General features: G+C 35.3%; 1 protein-coding gene across 4 annotated transcripts in view; it reads left to right on the forward strand.

Moving 5' to 3' along the window:
• The window catches only part of SPATA6 (spermatogenesis associated 6), a 133,551-nt gene that overhangs the window by 71,929 nt on the left and 33,876 nt on the right, over window positions 1–27,746 (forward strand). For 3 of the 4 annotated variants that reach the window (XM_032846647.1, XM_032846649.1, XM_032846650.1), the window contains 2 exons: window positions 11,760–11,944; window positions 16,975–17,074. In XM_032846647.1, the coding sequence (XP_032702538.1) occupies window positions 11,760–11,944; window positions 16,975–17,074 (285 nt within the window). The remainder of the gene's footprint in view (window positions 1–11,759; window positions 11,945–16,974; window positions 17,075–27,746) is intronic. The other variant, XM_032846648.1, reaches the window with a different exon arrangement.

A 27,746-nucleotide genomic window follows, 5' to 3' on the forward strand; every position in this document is an offset into this window, starting at 1 on the left:
TGTATTTATTTTCATCTTTATTTGCATCTTTGTTTAAAATATGCTTGTTTTCCTAATCTCTAAGTTCCAGGGTGGTAGGGACCTTACTGATCTGCTTATTGATAATTGCTAGTACCTAGCATATTAGCTGATATATGGTATGGATTCCTAATATATGTGTATTGTGTGAACAATTTTTTTTAAGATTTATTTAAGAGAGAGAGAGAGAGAACAAGTGGGAGGGGCAGGGGAAAGGGAGAGAGAATCTCAGACAGACTGCCTTGAGTGTGGAGCCCAACTCCAGCATGACGTGACACAAAACCAAGAATCAGATGCTTAACCAACTGGGCCACCCAGGTGCCCTGTCTGAGTGGGTTGTTAAGAGAAAACAAGTAAACCAAATATATAAAAATACAGAATGGAGAGACAGGGATAAAGTTTATAGGCTACTAATCTTTATCTTATTAGAGTGACTGTATTCCAGTTCTATGTTAGCTGGTCCATTTAAAGATAGGTGTATATATTTACAATCTTCTTTCCCACATGAATTCTTTGAAAGAACTGAACTTTAATTCTCTCCCACTGTCATTTCTGGATTCTTCACTTTTAGGGTTAGAGTGAAGTTGATCATTCATACTATCCTTGTTAAGGCAGTAGGTGGCAAGTAAATTCACAGGATTATTTTTATATTCAAGGGGTAGATTTTCATTGAAATGCATATATAGCATTGAAGACTGCTATCTTCTCTATGGAAAGAGTAAAGGTTCTTATAGGCACATAGTAGCTGGCTAATAAATATTCAGGGAATAGAACACTGGGATTTCTACAAGTAAAAAAAAGTCATAAAGGTGGGAGTGCTTACAAAAAAATTTCTGGAAAAGGACTTTGCTTGAATTCTGTTGAAATATATTTTACATAGACAAGAGAAGGAAAGCAATGTAAAAAAGTCTTGGGATTTATATATATACAGGGTCCTGGGAGAAAAGAGAAAAGAGAAACAACTAGTTTCGTTTGAGTGGAGGGTAAGTACTGAGGAATAACGGCTTTTTAACATCCTTACTTTTCTGTTTTTCTTACATCTCCTTATCTCTATATCTGCTGCCTCCCCTTTTAAGATTTGTAGCTGTTTGATCATTATTCTTTTGACCAAACTCAACTCTCTTTACCTTGGAAGCCTTATAACCCAACTGTTCTCATAAGTGCTTGTATTCTTTTCACTTCTACCATTACTCCCCCGAATCATTGACTTCTCTCCAATGTAGTTCCAATATGCCTGTGTCGTAGGCATTCATTTAGTATATGGGTTCTCAGTGGAGATTGTACCACTGTCAAGGTGGCATTTTAGATATAACAGGTACCATTATTACAGTAATTTAGGGGAAGTACTCTTGATATTTAATAATCAGGGATGCTAGATTTTCTGTAATAGTGGGACAATGCCAAATGGTGAGGAATTCTTATGTCCCACATGGCTTTTATCTGTCTCACCAACCATAATGGAGGTGAAAAACATGTTCATAATTATTAGAACAATTCTAACTCTACATAAAACACAGGTACCTTTATATTGTTTTGAGATACATATTATAGGAATACAAATATATTATAAAGCTTATACTTTGTTTTGTTAAAAATATATGGTATAGTATTACACTGTGAAGTATAGGCATTTATTTTCCTGGTTTTCTTGTATGGAATGGCTTATGATCTTCTTACATTTTAAAACTCCAAACTATGTAAATGAGTGTAAGCATCCCTTATGTTTTCTAGAACAGTCATGCTTGAGCATTTATGTATTAAAATACATATTTTAGGTCATGTTCCATTAATTTCTCTTTTTACTACAGTTAAGACAATTTGTTGATTTTTAATACATTTCATTTCAAGATATAAACGAAGGCAATACAAAATATTTGTTTTTAAATGAGGACTGTCTTAGTTTGGACTACCATAATATATATCATAGACTGGGTGATTTAAACAAGAGAAATTTATTTTATCACAGTTCTGGAGGCTATGGAGTACAAGATCAGGGTGCCAGCCAGTTTGGTACCTGGTGACAGCTCTCTTCCTAGCTTGCAGACAGCTGCCTTTTCACCATGTCCTACATGGCAGAGAGACAGGAGTGCACGAGAGTGCAAGCTCCGGTATCTAAGAACAGTAACCCTTTCAGATTAGGACCTCACCCAAAAGACCTCATTTAACCTTAAACCCTTACTCCAAATGCAGTCAAGTGGGAGTTAGGACTTCAACATATGAATTTTACAGAGAGACAGTTCAGTCCATTGCAGGGACTTTGGAAGTGAAGGTTGAAAAATCAATGATGCCATGTGTAATCAGCGTATGAGTAAATGAATGGATATACATCTAATAACAGAGTATTTCTGGAAAGGTTAATAGAACCCTTTTTACCTGGGTCTCTATAAAGATATCCTTTCTAGCTTCAAATTGGCCTTCAGTGCTGTTGATTATTTTGTTCTCTTGTTGATTCTGTAACACACAGTCCAACCTAAGTTCTACTTCTTCTCCTTCTCGTTTTCCATACATAATGTCATATTCTACTTTGTCAGAGAAAATGTCAGTCAGTTGTGGATGGAATTATCTTCCATTATCTTCATCTCTACTTCAGTCTTTCTGTTAATTTCCACTTTCTTTTTCCTTCTACTCTGCCTTCTTAATAATGTTAACACCTTCTTTGCATTTATTTATTTATTGGCTCCATCTCTTTTGACCACAAACATAATAATAAAAATCAAGTTAAAATGTATATAATGGGTTCCAGTTTTAAAGCATTTCATATGGATTATATCACTGGATTACATGTAGCCTTATAATTGAACAACAATTTTTTTCCCATCTTAAATGACAGAAAACAAATTCTGCAGAGCTCCTGAAAAAGAAAATACCTCTCAGTCTGCATCCCCCTATCTTTATCATCCTCTCTTTCTCCTTCTTTTTACTGCTAGACATTCAAATGAACATTGCTTCCACTTCTTTATCCATTACTTCTAAACTATTTGGGGAAAATAAATTTTATGAGAACTCTCAAGCCAGAGAATTCTTATATTTCTTTGAAAGGGATAGGAAACCACCTTAGTGGAAGTGGAGAAGCAGACCTGGCTTTAGGCAAAATTATGATATACATGTGGAATATATGGTTGATTTCGAGTAGCCTTACATCACTCTTAGCATCTTCAAATGCCTAAGCATCGCCTTACTACACTGGGTGCCTCTTGGACTTGGAAGAATATGGATTTAATGTGTCTTCCTAAACCCCTGAAAGTAAGTGTAATGTTTTGTTCATTTTATCCTCACTTGCTATCAGGCATATAGGTATCTGGTGGACACTTACATAATGTTTGAATTTGTGAATAAATATCACATCAAGGTCAGAGTTTTCTGCTTGGATTTTTTATTCCCTACAACTAAGTTGTTCCTGCTGCTCCTGAACTTACACACTGTTCCCATGACGTTGTCACTATCCTTCTCCAGGTCATGTCTATATTTCTACTTCTGGATTTTAACTCATTCAATGTAATGCTAGATGTTCTGAAACTTTACTATTTCAGTATCTTAACAAAATATAAGTGTATTTGTCATTAACAACACAGTGCATCTGTTTCTTAAAAGCCTGGCTGTGACCTAAGTCACATCTTATATTCCATTGACAAGAACTGGTCACATGGCCATATCTTGAAGCACAGGAGGAAGAGTGGCCAGCAAGTAGAAACCTGGTTAGGCCACTGATCCCGTTCATCTTATACCACATAAGAGGGAACACAAATTTTAGGGGACAGTCTGCCCCTTTGGACACAAAATATCTCTGCATACCTTTCTTCCCTCACATAGAACATACTCATGTCCTCCTCAAGAAAGACCACTCAAAGTTCCATGCAGGGGCGCCTGGGTGGCTCAGTTGGTTAAGCAGCTGCCTTCAGCTCAGGTCATGATCCTGAGTCCGAGGATCAAGTCCTGCATCGGGCTCCCTGCTCAGAAGGGAGTCTGCTTCTCCCTCTGACCTCTCCCCTGTCATGCTCTCTCCCCCTCTCACTCTCTCTCTCAAATAAATAAATAAAACCTTTAAAAAAAAAAAAAAAGAAAGAAAGAAAGCTTCCATGCAATGACTTGAGTCTAGCTTGAAGGCCAGGATCTTTGGGTGATGGAGGGCCAGTTCATCAGATCTGCATTGGGTGACCTGTGAATTGACATTCTCTTTCCCCTCTCTCATATTCCCACCCTACCTGAACCCCATTTCTAATATACTCTGTTAGAGTAGGAACAGGATAGCTGAGAAAATGGGATACTTGGAATAGGAAGAACTAGAAGGTAAAGAGCAATTGTCAGTCTGCAGCAATGCTGAATTCTGCCAGGCTTGCCATCCTGTTACAGAAGGATTTCTTTGCATAGACATTGCTGAAATTATGGTGCTTACAACAGTAACTGTATGGTTTAAAATTATAGTGTAAATATACAAAAACAGCTTGAATCTAACTTGGAGGGGCTACAGACCTAAAGTGAGGCAAACACACGAGTCTGTCAATATTGGCCAGTGGGTTGCTTGCATACTTTGTGTCTCCGTCCCCTTGTTGTCTCCAATGGGAGACCTGACACATCCATAGTTCTAGGAAGATGGAAGGTTTGGGAGCAATTTCTCCTAAAGGTATGTCTTCCCATGGAGAAAACAAGAAAAACAACTGAAGAAGTTTTCATGATATTTTGACAAGTGACACAGGACAGAGTTTTTACTATAAGGATTGTGATGTGGTAAGAGTATCGGAGCCTGTTCACCCATGGGCCTGACTGGAGGATGGATTTAGTAGCTTAATGTTTTGTTCATTTTCCCATGACCTTTCTCTTATAGACTCACAAAAAGAAGTGACAAAGATAGAGACATATAAGTATTGTTAATGAAAGACAGACTTCCACTAGGGATATGAGTTTTCAGACCTGATGACATAATGAAAAGATTACTAAAGGGTTCTGCATTCCTAGAAGACAAAGCAAGCATTTGGGAAGTTGAGCAAAAGGAAGTCAGAGCCCAGACTCAACACCAAGATTCACTCACCTCAGAGAAACTCCCAGGAGGGAAGCTCGAGAAGTCTCAGAAGAATAAAGTTTCTATATTGAAGGTCTTCACTGTGGTAGCAAGGGTATATCTATTAATATCTTAATGGGCTTCTAGGATTGTCTACTGCCAACTCACCAGAAGTCCACCACAATAACTGAATAGTCTGTTGATACCAAGCAAAACTGGGTTTGTGACATAATGCAGTGAGGGAAAGCCATCACCTCGACAGCTGGAGTAGTGTCTCTGAAAGGGGAAGGTTAAGGGCAGGTACTTACAGGGTTTTGGGATCTGAAATCCAGTGTTTCAAGGTAGGGCTTTTACTGAGGGAATCTAATTGACAAAGTTTGTGATATAAAAGTTTAGGATTAATGGACACAAAGATTGGGGTCTTAAAGCAAGTCTTGACAAGTAAACAGTTTATTTGATAAGGAAGGATTTGTCCATTTCAATGATCTGTGCTGAGAAGGGAATTGTTTGCCCAGATTAAGAATCTATTATTTCGAGAAGGGAGTTGATTGATAATTGAGCAGACTGCTTTCAGGTAAATGACTTATGGGAATGTCCTGAAGCAAATGATGGTTATTTACTGGTTTGTAACATTATTTTGGGGGGCAAGAATTTCCTTAAATTCATGGTCAAGTCATGTTCAGGTAAGTGGGCCTCATTTCTTTGTTCTGATAAGTTATACCAGGTGAATGCAGGTGGTCTCAGTTCTCACGTGGCTCACTAGAGTTATAAATGCTTTGCCATCAATGTGGTGCACATTTTTTGTTAGATCTATTGCTAGAAACCTTATAGTTTTGGTTCCTACTGTAAAGAATCTTTTATGTAAAATTACCTTTTTGTGTGTTTTATTGATATGTAGGTTTGAAGTTGATTTTTGTATAACATTCTTATCATAGATATTCTTGAATTTTTAATAGAAGAAACTGCAAATAATCATCTGCAAATAATGAATTTTATTTCTGCTATTCAAATTATTTCTCTGTCTTAACTGATTAGAATCTTCAATACAATGTTCAATAAGAGCAGTAATAATGGATGTGGCAGAGACATTTATTGCTTATTTGTTATTCATGTCCTCTTCCATCCTTTCAAGCCCTCTTTCAGGTATATAGGGCCTACTCTATCTGGGCTATGAAGGAAAATTACGTGGATCCCTTCCAGGGTGAAGCGTAAATGAATTGGTATGAACTCTCTCTCATTGCAGTGATAATGAGGCCTCATGTTCTAGATCATACAGCCATAAGTTGTTCAGTGTGCCTCATCAAAACAGTCCTTGGACAGTTTTGTGAAGTGCAATTTCTCTTGCTAACCTCTCTTACTATAAAGCACAGGGGGGGAAATGAACCTTTATTATGTTAAGCCACTGATTTTCAAACTTAATTTGCTACTGCAACATAGCCTAATACGTGTGCCTTCTTGTCTTGATCCTGTCTTTGATAGGATCATGTCTAAGGTTTCACACCTTTGAATGTTATTTGCAGTAGATTTTTGTTAAATATCCTTTAACAAGTTAACAAAGTTCCTTTTGAAATTCCCTGTTTGCAAAGAATGTTTTTTTAATTATAAATGGATGTTGAATATTATCAAATGCCTTTTTTTGTAGCATCTATTGAGTTGATTAATAGATTTTCTAATATTAGCCTATCCTTGTATACTTTGAGTAAACCCAATCTGGTCATGTTATGTTCTTTTTCTTTAATGTTACTAAATTTAATTTTTTAATATTTTATTTAACATTTTGTCCATAGATGGTTTCTAGTGAGGGTGCTCTATAATTACCCTTCTGCTATCTATTAGTGATTTGGTAGCCTTATTATGATTACATCATAAAATTAATTGGAGATGTCTTTTTTCTTTGAGGACAGTTTGTTCCTGAGCTCTATATTTTGGGTTGTTAGTAAATCAGACTGTGAGACCATCTTCTGTGAGACCTTCCTTTTAGGCATCCTGAGGGGCTTGGGCTCTGGGAGTTTTCCACTTGGGAGATCTGCCATAGGTCTCCCATATGTCACTGGCCTGAGACCCCCTTGCTTGGTAGCTATTCTACTTTGCTTCAGTTTCCTCTGCTATGAAGTACAGAGGATTAAAATATCTACCCCATAAGACTGTTGTGGGGATGAAACAAGTTATTTATATAAATGCATAGAACAGTGGTCTAAGAAGGGGCACACACACACACATACACACAAGGATTGATCTATTTAAGGAATGACTTATCACTTTCATTGCATTATTTTAGAATCTCTTCTAAATCCTCCAGTGTAAAGGAAGTACATCTTTCTAAAACCAAACCAGATAGTTGAGTGTATGGATTTTTAAACTAAATAAGATAGGAATTGATTACTTACTTGAAATAGGATTCACTAAGGAATTTTCTTGGCAAAGAAAGAGAAACTAAGAGAAACTGCTCTTAGTTACCAATATCTGCTTCTGTCTTCTTCTTCTTCTTTTTTTTTAGGATTTATTTATTTGGGAGGGAGCACAAGCGAGGAGGGGAGCTGGTGGAGGAGAGAGAGGATCCCAAGCAGGCTCCCCACTGAGTGTGGAGCCTGATGTGGGGCTTGATCTCACGACCCTGAGATCATGACCTGAAACCAAAAGTTGGAGCCTAACTGACTGTGCAACAAGGTGTCCCTGCTTCTCTCTTTTTGGATGAGAACTGTACTTTCTTATCATCAAAGCAGTACCTATACTGAACTTTTTTCCTTCACTCCTTATTCTCAACTACTTCCCAGCTAATTCCGTTAGAATTATTTTTATTTATTTCTTAAATTTTATGCCCCACAACAAAGGAGAAGTTTTAGAGCATGTTGTTGAGTACCAGGCACTAAGTAAGCTTTCAACAGATACTTGATGGATAAGTGAATTTCCTGTTTCCCATTATACTTAGTAGTTAATTCTTCCTTCTATTAATTGGATCTTGAAGTTCTTATAAGTATAAAATGTTATGGGGCACCTGCGTGACTCAGTTGGTTAAGCCTCTGCCTTCAGCTCAGGTCATGATCTCAGGGTCCTGGGATCGAGTTCCACATTGGGCTCCCTGCTCAGCGGAGAGCCTGCTTCTCCCTCTCCCTCTGCCTGTCACTCTTCCTACTTGTGCTCTCTCTCAGTCTCTCTGTCAAATAAATAAATAAAATCTTTAAAATATATACATATATAAAATGTTATGGCCATTAATATGATTTAACTTATCAGATTATCATGTAAACAACTTTACAGGAATCTCATTTCATGAGTGTAGTATAACCAGACCTTTATATATCACAAGTTTGAAAAGTGTGTCACTTCCATCATTACATTTATGAAATTACAATTAATTTTATATATGAAGCTTTTCTACTTACAACAGTTTTAGATTGGGTCAAAAATACTAAATTTTTTATCTTGATACATTTTAACATTTGCAATCTTGAAGTTGTCACATATTTGAGGTCTCGGCATTTAAAGGGTAATTTCCATAAATGTAAAAAAAATACCTTTATGCTGAAACATGAAGATTGCTATAAACAGAGGATATAAATATTATTCTGTCTCATGAGCTACACCCTCTGCTTTGTGTTTTCACTAGTCTTACCACATTTTTGTGGCAAACCTGGGAGATCATTTGCCTGGTTTATAGATAAGGAAAAACTTGGAGGGGAAATGACCTGGTCAGGCAGGGATTTGAACCCAAGTCTTTGGACTGTAAGCCAGTGTTCTTGAGGAATCATCCAGGAAAGGAACTCTTCTGTAATGAGCCAAAGACATTAATATTCCATTTGATTTCTGAAGTGAATAAGTAACCTATGGAAAACTCATAAGAGCTATGGAAATGTTTCTTAAGCTAAGGTTTAAGACTGACAGTTTGAAATGGATTCTTATCAAAGACTCACCCCCTCATTATACATTTTAGTCCTCCATGTAGATATAAAACATTACAGTACAAATATTTACTCTAATTCCATGCAAAGACTACATCCTGGCTGTGATCCCATTGCACAGTTACTTGTTATATACCTCTTTAGTTCTAATTTGCTTCCTCTTTGTTTTATCAGTACTTGTTTGTTCATGTCTGCCATCATGGATTGTAACTTCTTTGAGGTTTTGTCTGTGATATTTATTTTTATCAAAAATATATTGTGTATTTATCTGTGTCTTCTACCATGTTCAGTACTTTTTACATAAAATATGCTTAATAAATGTTGAATAGTATTGAGTTACGGCGTGCACACACACACTCTCTCTCTCTCAAATATATAAGTAAAATCTTTTTAAAAAAGAAATTAACAAAGAGAACACAATCTCTCTAGCATAAGCCAAGGAGCTCGTATTTGGATATAACTCTAGAAACAGCATTACAGCACTTTTTCTTTCTTTCCTGTCTCTCTTATATATACTCTTAACATTTGTTGACCATGGATCTCTTTGATCTTTTTTTTTTGACATTCACTGTGCTTTTACTTTATCTCTGTGAACAGCTAACAGTGGAACAATTTTCGATTTTTTATTCAGTCTACATCATATATTTCTTGATCAGTTATTTGGGACTGTAACTGAGCCATTTGAATTACATGCTATTTTGTTCTAGGATGAAAGCTTGATTCAGCTCACTGCTGACTCATCATATGTTGCTATAATTCTGGAAAGCAGTGAAAATTGTGGTAGTGTTGAAGCAAAAGTTGTATTGGACTGGTAGTTCAATAATAAAGGACTTATATTTATTGTATAACTAATTCATATACCTAGGCATTCTATAAAATACTTTAAATTGTAGATGATCTATAAGATAGCTATTATTAACCCTATTTTACATATGAGGGAAATGCGTCTGTAAAAGATTAGTTGGCTTTTCTAAAGATCAAATTGACCTCTCCTTTAAGGTCAGATATTTACAAAATAATACTTCTAGAACATTGACTCATAAAGGCAGGGACTTTGTTGTGTTCAATGCCATTGTCCCAATACTTAAAATAGTGGCTGTAGGCTAGATGTTTATTAAATGAATGCAGTTCCCCTCTCTCATTCTCTCTTGAACTCAACTCCAGATTATCGCTCCCATCACTCCATCAGTGCTACTCTTGCTGACGTTACTGATGACCTTCCAATTGCTAAAATACAGAGGTCTATTTGCAGTCTTTTCTAATTTGATTTATCAGAGGTATTTAACTCAGTTACTCCCCTTACTTGAAACACTTTCTCAACTGACAACACATTCTCCTGTTTCTTCCCCTTCTTCCCTGGTCACTCCTTAGTCTCATGTTTCCTTCTTACCTTCTCAGCCTCTCAGAGTATTCCTAGGACTCTGTCTTCAGATGTTTTCTTCTTTCTATTTATGCTCTCTTCCTTGGTGATACCATGCAGTTCCCCGTCTTTAAATATGATTTGCATTTTTATCCTGGACTCTTCTCCTGAATTCTACTCTACTGTGTTGTGTGATTAATAAATTAATATGTGAAGCTCAACATGTCCAAAAGACAGACTCCTAACATCCTTCCATCCTTCCAGTTGGAAGGGTATAACTAAATCATACAAACTCAACTCTTCAGGTTGATTAGGCTGAAAGACTGGTGTTATCTTTGTCATCCAGTCCATCAGCAAATCCTGTTGGCTCTATCTTTCAAATGCCTTTTGAGTCTGATTACATTTCACCTCCGTTATCACTCTGACCCAGTCCAACATCCTTTTCCATATTTTATTGTAATCATTTCCAAGCTGATTTCCCTGCCTCTGCCCTTGGCCCCTCTATAGACCATTCTTAACACAGTAGCCAGGGAGATCTCATTTAAAAAAACAAACAAACAAACAAACAAAAAAAAAACCAGTCACAGCATAGAAGCCTAAATCCTTTAAATCTACCTTTTTAACTTCACTGCCTACTATTTAGTTCAGTCTTGTTGATTTCTTTGCTATTTCTAATATACCAGGCCATGCTCTCCACCCCACCTCACAGGGTCTTTACATTTTTTTTTTTCTCTTTCGGAATGATCTTCCTATAGATGTCCCCATGATTTAGGTCTTGTGTTCTTTACTAAGGTCTTCAGGCCTTTACTCCTTAGATCTTTACTAAGACATTCTCTTTCTCTGTGAGGTCCCCATTGATTATCCTATTTAAAATTGCAACTCCTTCCTTCTATACCCCTCCCACACCACCCATCAGCCCTTCTTATCCCCTTCCCTGCTTTATTTTCTTCTCATGCTACTTACCATCCTTAGGCATACTATATATGTTACTTATTTATCTTGGTATGTGTTTGTTTTTAAAACTACATTCTTAGTAGAATGTAAATTTCACTAGAATCGAAGTTCCACATAGTAAGGGTGGGAATTAATTTTTCTGTCCTGATTTATTCATTTGTCCCCAGAACAAATGAATCAATATATGAGTATTAGGGTGGAATTCTGTTCTGATTGACCTCATAGCTAAACTGGGCTATAATTAGTTTCTGCGTATTGTCCTTGTTTTATATGTACACCCCTACTTTTACCCCTCTACTACTCAAAGGCCCTTGGAATTGATAAGGTTTTATAAATTTTAGACATGTAGAATGAACAATCCAGATATATTCAGTATTTAATCTTACAATGATAATGATGACTGCTACATTCTGAAATTTAGTTCAAGTATAGTTATGGCATTATATTTTTTTTTAACTCTTAAAAATGTTCTCAGGTTTTGTGTATGTATATTACCACATTTATTGTGTGTATACAAATATTTTTTAAACAGGTTATCAGGACACCCCATGGGAGAGACTTTGACGAGTCTTTGGAAAGGTGTGATGATTACTTAAGCTCACGGTCATGCAGCAAGCCCCAGCATTCAGCAAGGACCTTACTTGTCCATTCAGCACCCTCAACGATGCCAAAGCATTCTCCAAGCCCTGTGTTAAATCGAGCTTCTCTCAGGGAAAGGTAATGCTTAGTCTCTCTTCCTGTACTAATTTTTTTGAATAATCGTCACTAGAAAAGACAAGGCAACAATTATGTATGTGAAATGATTATTCATACAAGTATAATTTGATCTTTTATTAAAGGGCTTAATTTTTGTTTAGAACATGACATAATACATATTGTATGGCACTAGATACTCCTCCCCAACCCAGTCCTCTTGAAGTAAGTTTATTAATTATTGGTGAGTTTATTAATTAGGGTCACTTAAACCCTAATTAAATACTGTAATTCAGGGGCGCCTGGGTGGCTCAGTTGGTTAAGCGACTGCCTTCAGCTCAGGTCATGATCTTGGAGTCCCAGGATCGAGTATCACATTGGGCTCCCTGCTTGGCAGGGAGTCTGCTTCTCCCTCTGACCTCTCCCCTCTCATGCTATCTATCTCCCTCTCTCTGTCTCTCAAATAAATAAATAAAATCTTTAAATACTGTAATTCATGAAAGTGAAAAATAGCACACGTTGGTTTGTTTTCAAGAGATTCATAGGAATTTAACATATGAATATGGCTAATGCATAAAAATAGCATAGGTTATACTTTCCTTTTAGTGGTAATGATGATGCCATATATCGTATATGGTACCTGATTTCCTCAAATAACCCCTCCCCAACTCCCCAGGAAATCTTAACCATGTAAAGATTCCAGCTGTCCCTCTAAAAAACCTTGGGCAACCAAAGTTAGACACTTGTTACAATTGAATGTGAAAGAAATAATCCCTCTTTATCGGTTTTTGTCATTGTTAAATTCAAGTTGGAAATTCCTCGCCTCACTCACTAATAGTAACATAGAAAACAGAGTCGTCATAAATTAAAAAAAAAACCCTAGATAGTTAAAAAATTTTATAGAAATTTGAACACTAAGAGAAATGCTATCAACAAATGGAAATAAAATCTATCTTTACAGATGGTGTAAAAAAGCTAATGTAACACACTAAATTTATATGGCTTATTACAACTGTCGACATAATTGACAAAATTCAAACTAAATGTATAGTCTGTCAGAAAGTTCATCTCAAAACTGATGATCTGAGCAAGAGTGTATCAGTTTGGAAGCTGTATTAAAGCATCTCTATTCTGAAGAGATAGATTTGTCTGTTTTCCTCATTTGCCCTGTAAGCATTCAGATGGATGTATGGAGGTCTGCTGGAGACCCTAACCCTGAGATGGGGAATTTTGATTAATGTTGCTTCTAGGCCAATAGAATCCTGCTTGAGGTATCATGGAGTTCATAGATAGGACAGATAGATTAAAAGATGCATCTCTGTATTTACAGAGAGAGATACGTATTTATGTTTCTGTAGGCTTGAAAGTTCAAGAGAGACTTTTGAAGAGAGATTTTCCTGCTGAAGTCTGGTAACTTGTGTCTCAGTTGTCAGGGGACTTTCTTTAATTTCCATGTCTGTTCAGATGTGTGGTCAGTGCTGTTCTCTTTTTCTGTACTTTTAGAATTAAGCACTTGTGATTTTATTCATTAGGTTCTTTGCCATCTCTGTAGATTTTCAAGAAATTTACTCGTATCTCCTTGAATATGTTTTTATAAACATTGTTTTATTTTTCTATTTTGCACAGTTCTCCAGTTGTCTACCACTGTAGTACAATATGAATTTTAGTCCCATGTTATTTTATCCTTACCTGTAATTTTGTCCCAGCTTTTGAAGCCTGTCTTCCCAATTTAATAAATTCTTCATTGAGGCTATACTCAAAAAGTCTTCACTGAGGTGAGCTAAAGTCAACTGTCCCTTTTTCATATTCCAGTGGAGGTGATGGCTTCTAGTGATGAGCGGCATTTGTACATTTATCATGATGTTGGTAATAGATATAGTTCTTTTCTAGAAGGAAATGAATAGCTCTAATCTTAAACATGACCATTTCAATGTGGTTTTAATTTTAAAACCACATTGAGATATCACCTTACACCAGTTAGAATGGCCAAAATTAGCAAGACAGGAAACAACATGTGTTGGAGGGGATGTGGAGAAAGGGGAACCCTCTTACATTGTTGGTGGGAATGCAAGTTGGTGCAGCCTCTTTGGAGAACAGTGTGGAGATTCCTCAAGAAATTAAAAATAGAACTTCCCTATGACCCTGCAATTGCACTACTGGGTATTTACCCCAAAGATACAGATGTAGTGAAAAGAAGGGCCATCTGTACCCCAATGTTTATAGAAGCAATGGCCATGGTCGCCAAACTGTGGAAAGAACCAAGATGCCCTTCAACGGACGAATGGATAAGGAAGATGTGGTCCATATACACTATGGACTATTATGCCTCCATCAGAAAGGATGAATACCCAACTTTTGTAGCAACATGGACGGGACTGGAAGAGATTATGCTGAGTGAAATAAGTCAAGCAGAGAGAGTCAATTATCATATGGTTTCACTTATTTGTGGAGCATAACAAATAGCATGGAGGACATGGGGAGTTAGGAGAAGGCAGTTGGGGGAAATTGGAAGGGGAGGTGAACAATTAGAGACTATGGACTCTGAAAAACAATCTGAAGGGTTTGAAGAGGTGGCGGGGGTGGGAGGTTGGGGGAACCAGGTGGTGGGTTTTAGAGAGGGCACGGACTGCATGGAACACTGGGTGTGGTACAAAAACAATGAATACTGTTATGCTGAAAATAAATTTTAAAAAATGATTAAAAGAAAGAAAGAAAGAAAGAAAAAAAAATGACCATTTCACCTATCACTTGAGGAAGGTTGAGGTGCTTCTAAAATAAAAGAATATAATGACATTTTAGTTTTAAATTCACCTAAATAAGTTAATAAATTTATATTGGGATATGCCTTAGAATGGATAAACTTTTCTACTTGCACTAAAGTAGAACACCTCTACTTTGAGAGTATGTTCCAAAAAAGATTCAGATTTACTCATCAAAGAAATTAAAATGTCTATAGGACATATTACTAGGAAGAAAAACATTTGATCCTTTTTAGTACACACAGTACCACACCTTTAAATATAAGACATTCTTGATATTGCTTTTTAGGTCACTGAGCAGTATACTTACAGGGTGTTTATAAAATCCAGTGGAATCAGTACACAATTTTAAGTAGATTGTACGTCCCCAGCAAAATTAGGAGTGTGACAGAATATATAGCTATAGGAGAGGGCGCCTGGGTGGCTCAGTGGGTTAAGCCTCTGCCTTCGGCTCAGGTCATGATCTCAGGGTCCTGGGATCGAGTCCCGCATCGGGCTCTCTGCTCGGCAGGGAGCCTGCTTCCTTTTCTCTCTCTGCCTGCCTCTCTGTCTACTTGTGATCTCTGTCTGTCAAATAAATAAATAAAATCTTAAAAAAAAAAAAAAAAAGAATATATAGCTATAGGAGATTATCTTGGTAATTATTCATTAAGATGAAATAAGTTTTCCTCTAAGATTACTGTAAAATGTTGACTCCTTAATCATGTATGTGAATAAACAGACTTTCAAAAACTCTATTAGTGACTGTAAGCAAATGAATTTCTTTATTTATAGTGAAGGTGCTTTTTGCTTTAAGCCCATTTAAAAAAATATCTCCAATAGAGTTAACACACATAAAATGGTTGCAATTTTTATTATAAGTGTTACATTTCAGAAACAGTGTTCTCCTCCAAGTATAAATATTAATATTATGGTTTATCGTTTGTATTAGGCTGTAGAGTTATTACTAAAATCAGACTTAGAAATACTAGCAAATCTAATTAAAAAGAAGCTGATACTCCTTTTAATCATGCTTATGGTTTTGAATTTTATAAATGAAGTTAAATATAGTTAGGTAGTCATTTCTTATACCACAGCACAGACTAGTGGATCCTGGAATAGTATACTGAAGGGATCCTCTTGGAACTGCATATTTGGATCTCAGATTTTCAAAATGGGTTGCATATGTAGCAAATAACAAAGACAATATATTTGTGTAGATTCAGTAACACTTCCTTTTACAAATGTAGGATATTAAAATTTAGATATAGTTGATCATCCATTATTGATAGCATTCTTTGAAACAGATTATATAAATCATCTTTCCTGCTTAATAGTTTATACTTTGTATAAACATATAAATTTATAACTTTGCAAGAACAAGCTGGGAGAAGAAAAGGCAAAGATGTAAGCACTTAGCATTTTAGTACCTATTCCTTTATGAAGGAATTATCAATAACATTTGATATAGATGAATTATAATCAGATGGACCTGGAGATATACATATTCATTATACCTTTTATAAGGTAAATATAAACTAGCTTAGTTAAACAAATGCCAGTTTTGAGTTTGGGAAGCACATTAGAAAGAATTGTTACTTTATTTCTTCTGTAATTCCAAAACTCAGATTTTAATAAAAGCCACATTTTCCTTTCCTGTTTTTCAGTATTCACTTTAAACACACACACACACACACACACACACACACACACACACACAGAAGAGACTAGGGGAGTGTTACCTGTGCTGAGAGGGGATTATTCGATTTTTATATTCCTCTGTATTATGAGAGAGTAAGAACATGTTTGGATTCTAAATATTTTCATCTATTTAAACATTTTGCTTCATTTCATAAAACTAGTTTCATTTTTCTGTATACAGAAAGGAATTTTTCCCACATAATTTTAGAGAGTGGGATTAAATTACTGGAAAATAAGAACTAATTTTAAAGGCACTATACATGGAATTATTCTAATCTGAACATCTGTATCTTTATTTATTAATAAATTCTGAAGACTTATGTAAGGAAATCATTAAAATTGTCAGATATATAGGTATGCTCTCCCTGATTCACACCAAACTTTATTAAGACTACTTATTACACGTATTATGAAGACTCAATACTTCTGCAGAGAACCAGTGCCTGATTTTACATCTGCCTCTCATCCTTGGTCAATGAAGAAAATATGCCATTTTAATCTTTCTGTGTTATCACACAAGGATAAGGGGAAAATGACTTTCTGTGTCTGGCATTTGAAAAGATTTATTTTTCTCTCCCTCTGGCTACAAGTCACCTTTGTTTTTTATGCCCACAGATTCCATTCTGATTGGTGTTCACCTTCAAACTGCGATGAGATCCATGACCGGGTAAAAAATGTCTTGAAATCACATCAGGCTCATCAAAGACATTTATATGTTAGTTTCTAAAATTTTCTCTTGAAGGCCTTTTCTAATTGGGCAAGAAAACCAGTGAAGATGCTTAAAGCTTGTAATAGTTAATCACTGGAAAGAGAAGAAAAAAAGATACAACCTCCATTGGACAGAAGTCAGGGGTTTTGCTAAAGGCAACATCTCTAACTTCCTGCTTGACCTGAGTCATTATGCGAAATGTTTGACATCATCTGAACTCTAAACAATGTTACTAGTAATTATCTCATAGTAAGTAGAGACTTTATGATAATTATTTCATAGCCTTCAAACAAAGACTTGTTTTGTGGCCTAGTAAAAATTCCAGTTCCCACAAATAGTTTTTATTCTAAATGGTAGAACAAGGGGACATGGGGTGAGATATAATTATTTTGAAGCAGTTTCTGAACTGATTTTTGTGTTAATTAAAAATTTAAAAGAGGAAAAGAGCAGGTCAGGTTTACTGGGTTTAATACTAGAGAATGTCAATATGAGAATATTTTCTGAGGAAAGGCAAATAAACATTTATGAAGGATAGCTGGGGAATAATTACAGTGTATTCTTTTTGTGTTTGATTTTTTTGTTTGTTTGTTTCATTCAATAGTTTAAGAAATAATCATTTATCATGAGTGTCATGTTGGGTACTAGGCTTGGTCCTGATGATGTGACTGGATTATGTGACATTCCATCAGTTTGTACAGTTTTAAGTTTCTATATGCATACTGTTTTTAAATTAAGCTTGTTTTCAAAGTACAGTATACATATGGAAAAGATACAAATCATAAGTAACAACTTTATGAATTGCAATAAAATCAGCACACTCCTGTGTAAACCATCTACCAAGTCAAGAAAAAAAAAATATCAGCTCTGCAGAAACTTCTCTTGTCTCTCAGCTACTTTCACTCCAAGGATAAACATTCTCCTAACTTTTAATAGCAAGATTAGTGCTGTGTGTTTTAATCTTTATATAAATGAAATCCTACAGTATCTACTTTTTTCTCTGACTTGTTTCACTTTGACTTCACAATTCAGTCTTTTTGTACTACAGACATTATATTTAGCAATAGTTCTTCACTTTTGCTGCTATATTGTATTTTATTATGAAAATACTACTGCTGACTTATTTATTCCTCTGTTGATGGACATTTGGGTTGTTTCTGGTTTGGGCTATTATAGACCTGCTATAAGCATTTTATGCATAATTTGGGTATCATTGTATTCTTCTTATTGAGGTATGTATGTATTCTTATTTGGGTGTGTATGTATTCTTCCCATTTGCAATTGCCCAGTCATAGGGTATGTGTACATGCAACTTTAGAAGGTGCTGTCAAATAATTTTTCAATTGATTTTAACAACCTGGGTGTGAGAGTTATACTTCCTCCACATCCTTACCGTTACTTGATTGGGGTGTGTGTGTGTGTGTGTGTGTGTGCATGTGTGCATGTGCCTGTGTGTTTTCATTTTGGCCTTTTGGTAAGAAGTAGTTTGTCATATGATGGTTCCAGTTTGCTATTTCCTGATGACTAATGGGTATACTTATTGGCCTTTTGCTATTCTCTTTTGTGAGTACTTGTTCAAGTCATTTGCCAATTTTTGTACTGAATTGTCTCCTTTTGGTTTTTTTGTTGAGTTCCATATAGATCCTTGACATGAATTTTTAATTGTATGTTTTTTAATTGTCTTTTCTCACTCTGTGCCTTGCCTTTTTATTCTCTTAATGACATCTTTGATGTAAAATTCTTAATCCTAATGAATTCAATTCATTATGGTTTTTTGTTGTTAACATTTTTAGAAATTTCGTGTACTTCAAGACTTTCTCCTATGTTTTCCTCTAAAGGCTTTCTTTCCCATTTAAATATATGATCTGATGAAAATTATTTTTTCTGTATCATGATAGATAGGTATCAAGTCCCAACGAAGATTTCTTTCTAGGGGCACCTGGGTGGCTCAGTGGGTTAAGCCTCTGACTTTGGCTCAGGTCATGATCTCAGGGTCCTGGGATCGAACCCCGCATCGGGCTCTCTGCTCAGCGGGGAGCCTGCTTCCCCTTCTCTCTCTGCCTGCCTCTCTGACTACTTGTGATCTCTTTCTGTCAAATAAATAAATAATCTTTAAAAAATATATATTTCTTTCTAGTTATGTTAATTTTATATATTTGGAGCTATGTCATTCGTGGGATACAGATTTCAGACTGTGATATGAACCTTTTGTTATGAAGGTTCTTCATCTCTTCCTTTCTAGCAATATTCCTGTGTGACAGTACATTTGATCTGATATTTATAGAGTTACAATGGCTTTCTTTTGGCTTGTCTTTCTTTTGGCTAGTCTTGGCATGGTATATATTTTTCCACTTTTTGTTTTTATCAATATATTTGAAGTGCATATCTTATGAGTAGTAGCACAAGGTTTTTCTGAAGAATTAAAATCTTGCACTTCTATATAAATTGATGTGGCTTTGGTTTGGATTAGTATTTTTTATAACTTACTTTCCTTTTTATTTGTTATTTATTTTTAACTTTTCTGTTATTGGTTGCTCTACAGATTTCAACATGTATACATGACAAATTATTTTTTCATTAACCTCTCCCTTATAATGGGGCCCTAAAATATTTAACCCTTTTTAACCTGCCCCCCTTTTTGCACATTTTTGTCATGTATTTTAAGTCTACATATATAAAACACACAAGAAATTAATTTTATTTATATAGTAATGTTTATTCAAGTTAGCCCCTTATTTAGGCTTTCTATTATTCTTCTTTCTTTCCTGCAATTCCATGTTCCCATATGGATTCTACAGTTATTTTCCTTCTCCCTTTAATACTTCTTTTATGATATTCTCCTGGCTATGAATTCTGATTTTGTTTGAAAACATCTTGGTTTTAATTTTATGGGGATTGATTTTATTGGAAAATTATTTTATTGGAAATTTTATTGGAAATTTTATTTGGAAATTTTATTGGAAAATTGTTTTATTGGAAAATAACTATCAACCAACCAACTACCAACCAGCCAACTGGTTGGTAGTTGGTTGGTTGATAGTTATTTTCTTTGGTGTTTTAAAGAAGCTATTCCATTGTCTTCTCACTTTTTTTTTTTTATGTCTTAGAAAGTAAGCTATTACACCTTTGAGGTAATAAGGGAATTTTTCCCCTCTCTGTTGTATTTAAGATTTACTCCTCAACTTTGTGTCTAGTAATTTTACTATTATATACCTACATTTGGTATTCTTGGATTGATTCTATGTTAAGTTTTCAGAGCTTCCTAAATTTGTAGGTTGATATTTTCCATTAGTTTTGGAAAACCCGTAGCCATTCTTTCTTTAACGCATTCTTATACCCCATTATCTGTTTTTCTGGAACTCCCAGTTATACTTACATTAGATGTTTAGACTTATAGAAGATTTTTTAGGGGTGCCTGGGTGGCTCAGTGGGTTAAAGCCTCTGCCTTCTGCTCAGGTCATGATCCCAGGGTCCTGGGATCAAGCCCCACATTGGGCTCTCTGCTCAGCAGGGAGCCAGCTTCCTCCTCTCTCTCTGCCTGCTTCTTGCCTACTTGTGATCTCTGTCTGTCAAATAAATAAGATCTTTTAAAAAAAAAGTTTTAGATTTTTAGACTCATATGTATCTTGTGCTTTTTTTAGATATTTTTAATTCTTTTTTTTTCCTCTCTAATTTGGATACTTTCATTAGAAATGTCCTCTAATCTGCTAATCCTGTCTTGTGTTTATATTGATGTTAAAACTATTTGAAATTTTATGAAAGACATAACTTTCAAGAATTTTTTGAAAGACATAAAGTACCAAAACTAACTCAAGAAGAAATTGATAATCACAACAGTTGTATATCTATTAAAGAAATTGAATTTGAAGTTAAGAATCTTACATAAAAGAAAACACCAGACCCGGATGGTTTCTCTGGTGAATTCTACCAAATCTTTAAGAAGATTTCTGTCTTACCCGACAGAAAGTAAAAGGAAAACTTTTATGAGTTCAGTATTTTCCCTAATATCAGTCAGACAATGACATTAAAAGAAAATAAAAATACAGACCAGAATCCCTCATGAACATATATGCAGAAATCCTCAACAACACACTAGCAAATCAAATCCATCCATTTATAAAAATGAAAGTATATCATAATCAAGTGGTCTCCTTCTAGAAATGTAATATAAGTTCATCTTCCTGATGGGTTAAATAAGAAAAAGCATATTTCTTCTGTATGTCATTTCAATAAGCACAGAACAAGTATCTAACAAAATCAAACTCTATTCTTGATAAACATTCTTAGTAAAATTGAGGTAGAAGGGAACTTTATCAATCTAATGAAGAGCGTCTTTGAAAACCTATAGCTAACACTTTATACTTAGTGGTGAAAGACTGAATATTTTCCCCTAAATTCAGAAACAAGGTTGCCCTCTCTTTACATTCCTTTAACATCATACTGGGAGTTTTAGACAATGCAGGAAGATAAGAAAAAGAAATAAAAGGGATACAGATTGGAAAATAAGGAAAAAATACTTTATATTTGCAGAGGATATGATTTTGCAGAAAATTCCACAGGATCTCCAGAAAGGCTCCCAGAACTAATAAATGAGGTTAGCAAGGTCACAAAATATGAAGAAAGTCCATTTTTTCCTATATATCTGAAATGAATAGTTGGAATTTTCGATTAGGAAATCCACACCATTTACAGTAGCACCTGAAATTGAAGTCCTTAGGTATAATCCTAACAAAATATGTGCAGCATTTGCATTCTGAGAACTACAAAATGCTGTTGGAAACAATCAAAGAAGATAGAACTAAATGAAGAACTACACCATGTTCACAGATTGGAGGACTCCATATGAAGATGTCAGTTTTCCCCAATCAGATCTCTAGATTCAGTGCAATCATAATTAAAACCCTATCAAACTTTTTAATAGAAATTGCCAAGCTGATTCTAAAATATATATGGAAGGAACAAAGGAAATTGAAAAAAACAAAAACAATTCTGAAAATGAACAAAGTTGAAGGACCCTCTGCCTAATTTTAAGACTTACTATAAAGCACAACAATGAAGACATTGTGTTGTTGACTAAACAGTAGACACATATGTCAAAGGAATAGAATAGATACCCCAGAGATAGACCCACATCCATACTGTCTACCGAGTTTTGACAAAAGTACAAAATCAACTAAAGACTTTGCATTTGTTGTCTTTTCAATGCATGGTTCTCGATTTTTAAAAATGCACATTTAAAAATAGATCATAGACCTAAAACATAGTAGAAAAATCTATTTAATTTATATTTGTAAATTACTTTTAAGATATGACAGCAAACCCATGATCCATTAAAAAATTGATAAAGTGAACTTGATTAAAAATAAAAATTTTTGATCTATGAAAGACAATGTTAATAGAATGACAAGTCATAGCCTGGATGAAAATATTTGCAAATCACAAATATAATTAAGGATTTTTATCCAGAATTTTTAAAAAATCCTCTTCAAATTCAATTGTAAGAAAATAAAGAACCTAAATAAAAATGGGCAATTTATCTGAACAGACATTTTACCACATAAACATGAAAAGATGCTCAATAATCATTATAGAAATGCAAATTAAAATGGCAATGAGATATCACTGCTACCTATTAGAATTGTTAAACAGAAACAAAAACCCAAAAAAAAACTTATGTTAGTAAATGCTGTGAAGGATATGGAGCAATAGGAATTCTCATTCAGTGCTGGTGGGAAAGCCCAATGGTTATAGCCACAAGACAGCTTGGCAGTTTTGTATAAGGTTAAATACACTTATCATACAACCCAGCAATCCTACTCTTAAGTATTTACCCAAATGAACTGAAAACTTATTATCACAGAAAAACCTGTACATGAATATTTGTAGTAAGTATATTTGTAATTGCCCAAAATTAGATGCAACCAATATACTCTTCAAAGACAAATGAAGGTCAAACAATGGTATAGCCATTCAATAGACTATAACTCAGCAATGAAAAAGAGTGAGCTGTAGGGGTACCGGGTGGCCGTCAGTTAAGTGTCCAACTCTTGATGTTGGTTCAGGTCATGATCCTCAGGGTCACGGGATCAAACCCTGCATCAGGCTCCGTGCTCAGTGAGGAATCTTTTTGATATTGTCTCTCTCCCTTTCTGCTTGCCCCCCCTCTCTAAAATAATACATCATTTTGTTTTTAAATGTGAGCTATAAATTCATACAACAACATGGTTAGTCTTAAATTCAGTTTGCTAAATGAAAGAAGTTAGAACTCCAAAGCTACATATTGTATGATTTTATTTATATGACATTGCTGAAATAGCAAAGTATAAGGGAGGCATGAGAGGTTGACTACAAAGAAACCAGGCTCACAGAGAGATTTTTAGGGTGTTGGAGCTGATAGGTACTGAAGTTGTTGACATGTGACTTTATGCATTTGTCAAAACTACCGGAAATGTACATCAGAGAGAGGCAACTTTACTGGATGAAAAATAAAAGAAAAAACATCAAGTGTGATGTTTGGGCTTCTGAGGATTTAATGCAGATTATACCAAATGAATCTAAAAGTACTAAAAATAAAGATATAGCTATAAATTAGCTTACCTAAAAAAGAACTATTTAATCACTATATTCTTTTGCAGGGATTTGCAAACATTTTCTGCAACGAGCCAGAGAGTAAATTTTTTTTAAAGATTTTATTTATTTATTTGACAGGGACAGATCACAAGTAGGCAGAGAGGCAGGCAGAGAGAGAGAGAGAGAGGGAAGCAGGCTCCCTGCTGAGCAGACAGCCTGATGCGGGACTCGATCCCAGGACCCTGAGATCATGACCCGAGCCGAAGGCAGCGGCTTAACCCACTGAGCCACACCAGGTGTCCCAGAGTAAATTTTGTTTAAGATTTTATTTATTTATTTGACAGAGAGAGAGGGAACACAAGCAGGGGGGGAGTGGGCGAGGGAGAAGCAGGCTTCCCACTGAGTGGGGAGCCCAATGTGGGGCTCAATCCCGGGACCTCGGGACTCTGGGACCCCGGGATCATGACCTGAGCTGAAGGCAGATGCTTAACAACTGAGCCACCCAGGTGCCCCAAGAGTAAATATTTATTGTGCCATAGGGTCCCTGTCATACTACTCAGCTCTGCTGTTATAGCACTAAAGCAGACATATACAATAGGTAAACAGATTAGTATGTCTGTATTCCAAGTAAACTTTATCCATATGCACGAAAATGTGAATTTCATGTTATTTTCATGAAACCTTTTCCCCCATCTTTTAAATGTAAAGATAAAAATTACTTTTACATATCAGGCCTTACCAAAGGGCCAGAATTACCATGGGAGTTGAAGTTTGCCAACCCCTGCTCTAATAGCTAAGTGTGTTTCATACAGGGGTATGGATTAGCAATTCTAAGAATACTTTACATTTATATGAGAGTTGAACAAATAAGTAAAGAAGTCATAGATAAATACAACCAGGTTTTTCACTGTCAGAAAAGATATTTGACAAACAAGGTGAACCCTATGATGTTAGAATGGTGTCTAAAGTAACAGTTTAATTCATGTTTATTTTAATATGCATGCAGATAGATTGACTCAAATATAGATATGAATGTATTTGGGTTAGTACACATCCGTATTTCCTACTGTTGTCCTCCAGAAGGGCCTAAAAGGAATGACAATCCAATAGCAATGAGCACACCCAGCTCCCAGATCTTGGTTTCTAAATACCTGTATTCAGTAAAAGTTGCCAGGACTCTTGGAGCAGTAGCTGATTCTGGGGCTGGGGCAGACAAAACATAGATTAGGACAGAAGAACATCTTGTAGTATGGAAAGTGAAGAATTACTGAAAAAAAAAAAAAAGGAAAGGGGAGTGAGGAGGACAGGGGTATATCAAAAGAACACAGGAGCCAATCTGAAGTCCCAATGGCCATTGCTGGAATAATTTGAGCAACAAAATAAATAGTTATATTTGGATTATAACCCAAAGGATAAAATAAAGTCCATGAGTATATATTGATATAAGTGAAACAATGAATGACTAAGGAGGAGAATGGACACATCTTCCCTATAGGAGAATTGTAAATAATAATTGTGGATATGGCCCCTTCCATGAGGTAGAGCTTAATTCTTCCTCCCTCCAGTGTGGGCTAGACTTAGTGATTTGTTTCTGTTGAATAGAGCATGGAAAGGAGAAATTGTAACTTTGAGAAATCTGGCAGACACCACCTTTACAAAGTGGTCAAGGTTAACATCACTAATGATAACTCATGCTGACATCCTGTGTTCCTTGATATCAGGTGATATGAAGGGCACTGCTCTGTGACATTGTTTCCCAAAGCCCATAACTCTAGTCAAACATGAAAAAATATCAGACAAAATCAAATTAAGAAACTTTATACATAATACCTGACTGGTACTCTTCCAAACCGTCAAGGTCATGAGAGACAAGGAAGGACAGAAACTTGTCACAGATTGGAGGAGACTGAGGAGAAATGATCCAAAAGCACCATGGTATCCTCTATTGTATCCCGGAGTAGAGATGCATTCCTGGAAAAACTAGTGTACTCCAAGTAAAATCTGCAGTGTAGCTAATTACTGTACTAATGTTGATTTCTTTGTTTTGCAAAATGAACTGTGGCTATATAAGATGTTAATATTTAGAACGTGGGTGAAGGGTGTGTACAAGAACTCTTTTCTCTTTGCAACTGTTTTGTAAATCTAAATATTCAAAAATAAAAAGTTAAACTACTGTTGACCTTTAAGCAATACAGAGCTTAGAGGCTCCACACCCCCCTTGCACAGAAATCTGCGTATAACTTTTGACCCCCACAAAACTTAACTACCGATAGCCTACTGTTGACCAGAAGTCTAACCAGTAACATAAAACTGTCAATTAACACATTTTGTGTATGTACTATATACTGTATTCTTACAATGAAGTAATCTAGAGAAAAGAAAATGTTATTAAGAAAATCATAAGGAAGAGAAAATATTTTTATAGTACTGTAAAAAATCTGCATTATAAGTGGATGGACCGCTCAGCTCAAACCCTTGTTCAAGGTCAACCATTCTAAGTTCTTAATTTCAACTCTTTGGGCTTTTAACCGAGAGCTGATGTGATTATAGGCTCCTTTCCTCCCATAGCGTACTATGTATAATTCTTCTTAGGCAACACAGCAGAAAATCCGTTCTGCTTTTCAAATACTTTCTACTTAGCTTTTTGTCCCTTCACCCTGCACTGATTCAGACATTCTGCAACTATCTTAAGGGAACAGTTAGCTCAGTTTTGTACCCATGTCTCATTGGATTTTGACCTCTCAGGTTTTTAATTTTGTACATCTAGCATAGTGAGACTGCCAAAACCCTACTGATTTCTCTGTCTTCCAGCAGCGGACTTGTGGTTGAACAAAGCATAGATTCCCAATATTTTATTCTATGCTGAACACACAAGACCTTTAATTCACCTATTCTCTTACAAACCTTTAGGTCTCTTACAGACCTTTAATTCACCTATTCTCTCAGAAATTTGGCACCACTTGTACTACTGTTTAAGCAGCTTCCTTGTGCCTTTAAACAAAAACAAACTACACATATGCACATGCACACACACACCAAACACATACATACATGAATGCAGTTGTCTTAAACTGGGCACTAATCTCAGTATCTTAAATTGGTTTACACTAAGAGTAGCCTGAACACAGGCTATTAAAATTAGTCATATTTTTCTGCCTATGTTAATTCATATATATTGAACATTCTTCTCCAAATATCTGCATGCTCTGTATCTGGCACTATGCACAACACTGGAGATTTTTGCATGTAAGCAAATTTCCTGCCCACAGGAACTTATATAATCCAATGATTATTTAATAAACCAGCAAATAAATATAAAAGAGTAAAAAAAAAAACAATGTGGCACAGTAGCACAGTATATGATTAAATATAAGAATAGAAAGCATAAATAAGTAAAGTCATTGTTTTTCCAGAGAAAAACAAATTGATTACATAGAAATAATAAGTGTTCATTAAATGTTGACTGCATCCCAGGCACTCTGTATATGTTACTCCATTTTATCATTGCAATAATCTTATAAAGTAATTACTATTAAGGAGTACTATTTTAAAGATGAACTCTCAGAAAAGTTAAGTGGCTTGTATAAGGTCATGTAGATATTTAAGATGATTGGAACAAAGATTTGAATCTAGATTAATACTTTTTTTCATTTCAGCATGTTTTTATTGAGTTTTTTTTGTTTGCTTTTTTCATTTAAATTCAATTAGCCAATATATAATACATCATTAGTTTCAGATGTAGTGTTCAATAATTCATCAGTTGTATATAACACCCAGTGCTCATATACTCACATCATGTGCCCTTTTTACTCTCTGATCTTAACCACTAAGCTCTACAGAAATAAACACAAAAAGTGTAATCTGATACACATACGTTAGATAATATAAATGCCCAAACATAAACATGTGGAAACATGCAAACATAAGATCCATCAACAGAATACATGCTCAGAAACAGAAATAAATACTAACATACTAGAGATAGACATTGTTATTTGCATACTCAAACACACTCTCTGGACACAGGTCAGATCAAAGTACAGGTTGGTCCTCCTTGAAGGATGCTCATAGACAAAGACATATAATCTTAAATATAAATAGCAGGGTTTTA

This window comes from Lontra canadensis, unplaced genomic scaffold, assembly GCF_010015895.1.
Source record: "Lontra canadensis isolate GAN:19392208 unplaced genomic scaffold, GSC_riverotter_1.0 scaffold179, whole genome shotgun sequence".
Classification (NCBI taxonomy): Eukaryota; Metazoa; Chordata; class Mammalia; order Carnivora; family Mustelidae; genus Lontra; species Lontra canadensis.